The sequence below is a fragment of the Montipora foliosa genome, chromosome 14 (assembly GCF_036669935.1).
Source record: "Montipora foliosa isolate CH-2021 chromosome 14, ASM3666993v2, whole genome shotgun sequence".
Lineage (NCBI taxonomy): Eukaryota > Metazoa > Cnidaria > Anthozoa > Scleractinia > Acroporidae > Montipora > Montipora foliosa.
In genome coordinates, this window is record NC_090882.1 from 19500498 (window position 1) to 19506497 (window position 6000).

The 6000-nt window shown below is 42.2% G+C and overlaps 1 protein-coding gene across 3 annotated transcripts in view; it reads left to right on the forward strand.

Annotated features, from left to right (window-relative positions):
* LOC137985305 (uncharacterized) overlaps positions 1 to 6000 on the forward strand; it is a 67994-nt gene that overhangs the window by 16205 nt on the left and 45789 nt on the right. For all 3 annotated transcript variants that reach the window (XM_068832889.1, XM_068832891.1, XM_068832890.1), the window contains 3 exons: positions 2755 to 3291; positions 4314 to 4427; positions 5725 to 5844. In XM_068832889.1, the coding sequence (XP_068688990.1) occupies positions 2755 to 3291; positions 4314 to 4427; positions 5725 to 5844 (771 nt within the window). The remainder of the gene's footprint in view (positions 1 to 2754; positions 3292 to 4313; positions 4428 to 5724; positions 5845 to 6000) is intronic.

The window sequence follows — 6000 nt, forward strand, 5'->3', positions numbered from 1 at the left end:
ACTTGCTTGTTGGGGGTACAAGCCAAGTGGTGAAAATAAACATCATTCTGGCAATTCGAGACATACTTCTTCCTATAAAATTGATTCTGTGCTCCTGAAAAGTTCTGGTAACTTATGACACAACCGCAACATTGGCCATCCTTTTACTTTTCATTTTGTGTTTCCTGACTTGTTTATGGTTATTTTGTTGACGTTTGACAACTCTTCGCTAGGAAGGAGTTCAGAGTGCAGTTCGATTCCCCCTCCCGGCCGGAAGTTTGGTTGTAAGTACTCCTCGCACCTCCCCACACAATTTTTGAGAGGAACACTGTCATCTTTCATTTTGATATCTCAAAACGCTTGGTCAATCAATAGAACATTGTTCTTATCTCGCTGACCCTTCTCAGATACAAAGTACCATTCTGTCGATGTCTATTCTTCTCCTATCGATATAGAAGTGAAGATTTCTTCATCGTGTTTTTTGGTAAAATGCAATGAATTTTGTCTCCGATATCGTACGTATCGGCTCAGTACCATTTCCGCTGACTAAATGATTGAACACAGGAAATAGGGAGCTTTAGCAACGACAACGGCAACGGCAACGAGAACGTCATCGTTAAATGTGAATTCGCGTTATTGTAATCGCTTCGCGACTATCCCAAGCATTTTAAAATGAAATTTGTAACCAGAAAACCATGGATTAAGGAGACGCTGATGTACACACGTCATCGGAATGTGATCATGACTGAAAAAATGAAATAAATTACCACTGTAACATTTCTAAACATTGTATCTTAAAATGCACCAGATTGCATCTCAGTGCATATTCATTTCAAAAAAATTTCGGGAGCGGGTGGGAGCTGGAACCCCCTAGAAAGCTCGTGGCCTTCGGCGACTCGGGACGTGTCCCCCCAAACAATAAATTCTAGATAAAACCCTGAATATGTGACGGATCCGGTCTCTTTCTTACTCGCAACTCAATTCGGCTTCTCTCTACTTAATATTGTAAAGATATCGGGCGATCTTTGTTAATCGATGTATTTATTGTGTTTTCAGTTGGGTATGCATTGGAGTCGCGGAGACTGCAGTATTTGCACATGCGCATAAAAGAGCAAGAGCAACAAAGGAAAAAACGCAGTCTCTTTAATCTATGCTGTTTGTCACGATTGTCAAATTCATGTTCTTAAGAATGGCAATGATGTGCCGTTTCCTCTTCGAAATGATCGTGTTCGTGACAACATGCAAATATCTTACCTACGCTACTATATCTTTTATTTTAGAGAGATCCTTTCGGATCCACTTGTAAAGGATGTGGACATCACGCCACGAGCTTAGCCGGCTTACACCTCAAATTGAAATCTGTTTAAAAAAGATTGATTTTAGATCCTGTTACGAGGTACTAACAGTTCGTGTGACTGTCGACTTGCAGTTGATACGTCTGACGCCGAAGTAAGATCACAATATACGTAGACGGTATCCGTTTCCACGACAACTAGAAAACCCCGGATGACAGTGTTCCTCATATCTGATCACCAGCACTTCCCAGCGGACCATTTTCTGGAATCAATTCTGGATACAAGAGTTTAAAAAACCTGTTGTACTTTCAGACAACTAGACCACCTGCATTCATTTGTATTTTGCAACTTTCCACGAGAACTGTTTTTTTTATCTCGACTACACGATTATGTGACGTATGTAGTCAACCGTTTAAGCCAGGGGTACCCAACGTCAATTTTCGGAAAAGATCTGTTCGGAAGACGATTTGAGATCTATAATTTTTGGAACATTTGTTGTAAAATTTCTTGCTTGCCTGCCTCTCCTAGGATTTTCGAACATCTGAAAACTGGTATGATTGCCCCTTTTAACGAATTCTTACCCTAAAAAGGTCACCTAGAATTTTCGGGAGCCTTTTTCTGGCTGAAATTTTCGAAAAGGTAAGTTTTGATCCCTATAATTTTCGGATCACTAGACTTTCAGATTCGGAAATCCGAACAGATGAAAAATTTTTAGGGGATAAAAATATGCCTATATCTACCGTTTAAATCCTAAAATACGTTTAACAATGCTACGTTTAAGTCGTTTTGAACTATATTCTCGTTGGGTACCCCTGTTTAAGCCATGAACTGGACCAAATAATTCGTTGAATATGTTACCATTAAGCCCGAAGGACGTGCCTTGCATAAATTACATCGCTCGTTTGATCCAACTGCACTATAAATGATTTTTTTTAACGAACGTATTCCCGGCAGTTTACATTGATTATCAGTATCAGTCAGTATAGGATATGGCTTATAAGTACATACAAGAGAGTATGAAGGTAAGAGAGATAATCCCTCTTATTGGCCCTATGCCCATCGTAATCCCTCTTAAGTTATTTTTAGATCTCTCTCGTATTCCCACGAGGGTTAACTGATAGCCAATCACATGTCCCCATTTTTGCCAGTGTTGACAGCTGAGCGAATTCCCACGCAACTATTGGTAAAAATGGGGACATATGATAGGCTATCAGTTAACCCTCGTGGGAATATCGGAACTCGCAGGAGATCTAAAAATAACTTAAGAGGGATTACGATGGGAATAGGGCCAATATGAGGGATTACTTCTCTTACCTTCATAATCTCTTGGTACATAAAATCAATTCTCATTTAAAACAACATTGATCTGATTGAATGAAACACTGTGACTTTGTCAATGAAAACGCACTTTTTACTGGGTGCCGATATTGTAAGCGTCAGATAGTTTACTGTTTCCTTTCATTTTTTGTCACGTTTCAAGGCGGCTTTAACGCCGATTGCGTGACGGAACCATCGACCTGTAAAGACGGCTTTACGTTGACTTTCTGGCTTAAGGTTTACGGCTCTGGGTACATAATGTCGTCCGGGTCATTTACAAACCACAGGAACGGACCTGGATACCAGCTCTACTACCATCAAAGTCTGAAACGCTTTAAATTTCTGCTCGAGACACGTAACCACAGATGGTCGCTGCTATTGCACGAAGAGGTTGGACTTTGGACTCACATGGCTTTTACATGGAACATTCGTAACGGACTCCGATACTACGAGGATGGGAATCTTAGCACGTTTACAAACAAACCTGTGTCTGTGTCTCCGTTGCGTCAACAGAACTACACGCCGATCATCACGCTTGCACGGCCCAGTAATATCCTAAGGCTGAAAGAGTACGGAAAATTTGAGATCTCGCAGTTTGCAATTTGGCTAAAGGAGCTATCGGCGTTGGATATTGCTGGAGTGCATCGCAGCAGTGTGGTTTATGATCAGAGTAATGTTCTCTGTTGCCACCATAAATCAGGTTTGTGTATCATGGTATTTTCAAATCCCGTTACTCTATACTGTATTGTGCAACACGATAAATTTTACGCGCCGGCACCTTGTTACTACTGACCTATGAAAAAAAATAGAAAGAAAATGACTTCACTGTTAATCTTTCAGTATTTTCTAGAGACGCTTTGAATTCAAGAAAGAGAACAACGAGATGAACGAGCTTTCGTTCTGAGCACCCATATAAAGAGAATTTCGACATTCAAACTCATTGTGCGTGCTCAGAGCTGAAAACTCCTGGAAGATCTCAGAAACACTTAAATTAGGGAGCTCAAGCAAGGATGACTTCGACAAAAACTACAAAACCACAAAACAATCGGTTTGATGAACTGATGAGCTTTAAATTTTGAAGTATGCCTTTGCCGCTCTTGTCGCGACATGAATGACCAAATATTTGAGGTGACGAGGAGGAGTTGAGCGTCTGACAATAGAGTGTTTTCACTCACGTGATCATTAACCAAAGGCTTGTTTTTCCACCGACACAAAAGAAAACGTTTGCTTGATAATAGAGTTCAATTCCCGGAGGATTAGTTGGGTACACCAGCATGGCCATCGTAATTGTTAAATAGTAACCATTGTCAACACTAGACGTCTTTGCGTTCTTAGTTCAATCGAGAGAAGTAACCCTCAGCGCTTCCCTCCAAATCAATGGGTGAAAGGGATTAAATAAATTAATCTGCGGTGTTGGGCTGGCGCCGTTAATGGTGAGAGCACTCGCCTCCCACCAATGTGGCCTGGGTTCCAGTTCCCAGATTCCGACGGCCTCATATTTGGGTTGAGCTTGTTGGATCCGAGAGGTTTTTCTCTGGGTACTCCGGTTTTCCTCTCTCCTCAAAAACCAATATTTCATTTGATTTGCGTTAATTTGTTGATTTCAGTTTACAGTGTCCCCAATTCGTGCTCCAGTGCTAGAGGACTTGACACTTAAATAAAGTTCCTTTCCTTTCCTCTCCTTTTCACAAGTAAGGTACTAATATTAGTGTACGTTTTCAGTGAGTCCTTGTCATTCCAACCCGTGCTATGATCCTGACCTGTGTCGACAGATTAGCCAGTCTCATGTCAACTGCATCTGCCCAAATGTCAACCTTCGCCTTAAAACTTGCAAAGGTAACTTATACTGCTTTAATGATAACAACATGATGAGCCTTCAATTTAACAGCGTCAATGCAAATCTTAAGCTACGTACGCAACGGAGTTGTTGGTCGGAAGACCTTAGACAGCAATGACCAAAACCAGGTTGCTGACCAGCGGTTTTGGTTAAAACAAATGGTTTGCTGGGGGATGATCAGTCTCGCGGGCTCAGAAAACCTGGTTGTGGTCATTGTTATTTAAGGTTTTTCTTGTTGGTTAGGGTTAGGGTTTAGGGTTAGGGTTAGGGTTGGATGTTGTTGGTAGTGCTGTGCAAACGAATGCAACAACTTGTAGCAAGGTGAAGGCACGCAAGACACGCACGTGCATCTCCATGGAGACCACACTGTAATGCGCGTGCGTGACCCCAACAATGTTGGATGAGTTGTGCAAACGGGTGCAACATTGTTGTGCTACGCTTCAGTGATTACGGAACAAAAGAATGTCGGGAGTTGTTGGTTCAAAAGTTTGACCAGTTTCAAACTCCGCGCAACAACTTCCAACAACACGCAACAATATGTAAACAGGGCGTGCAAACGGACGCAACAGGTAACACACAACAATGTGGGGAGATGTTGGCCAAGGATGTTGGGAGATGTTGGCCACCAATGTTGGGAGTTGTTGGCCAACGATGTTGGGAGATGTTGGCCAACGATGTTGGCCAACAGTGTTGGGAGATGTTGGCCAACGATGTTGGCCAAGGATGTTGGCCTCCAATGTTGGGAGTTGTTGGCCAACGATGTTGGGAGATGTTGGCCAACAATGTTGGGAGATGTTGGCCAACAATGTTGGGAGATGTTGGCCAGCAATGTTGGGAGTTGTTGGCCAACAATATTGGGAGATGTTGGCCAACGATGTTGGGAGATGTTGGCCAACAGTGTTGGGAGATGTTGGCCAACGATGTTGGCCAAGGATGTTGGGAGATGTTGGCCAAGGATGTTGGCCCCCAATGTTGGGAGTTGTTGGCCAACGATGTTGGGAGATGTTGGCCAACAATGTTGGGAGATGTTGGCCAACAATGTTGGGAGATGTTGGCCAGCAATGTTGGGAGTTGTTGGCCAACAATATTGGGAGATGTTGGCCAACGATGTTGGGAGATGTTGGTCAGCAATGTTGGGAGTTGTTGCACGGCAATGTTGCGTCCATTTGTATGGACCTTTAACCCTAGCGCTGCTAAAGGAACTTTCTGGAAACAGTATATTGTTTGGTTTTCTTGGATGATTTTCTTTTCACCTCGCTGCACGTGCACTTGAATAATAGTTTTGATTTATCTTAGAAAAGATATCCGGTGAATGTGAAGACAAGAGCACAGGTTGTAAGGAATTCGCTGCACAGTCGCGTTATTGTCAACATCGAAAAATGAGGAAAATTTGTCCAAGGTCCTGTTCTTATTGTGGTAAGTACTGACAAGATGTCTTTTGAGGTCAGTTTCAAATTTCAATATGGTAATGATTAGTATGAACTTGTACTGTACTTTTTTGCGGGCTTGAGAAAAAAAGAAGGGCTCTGCCCTTAAAATCATGAACTTTGGTTTCTTGCAAATGGCTTGTAA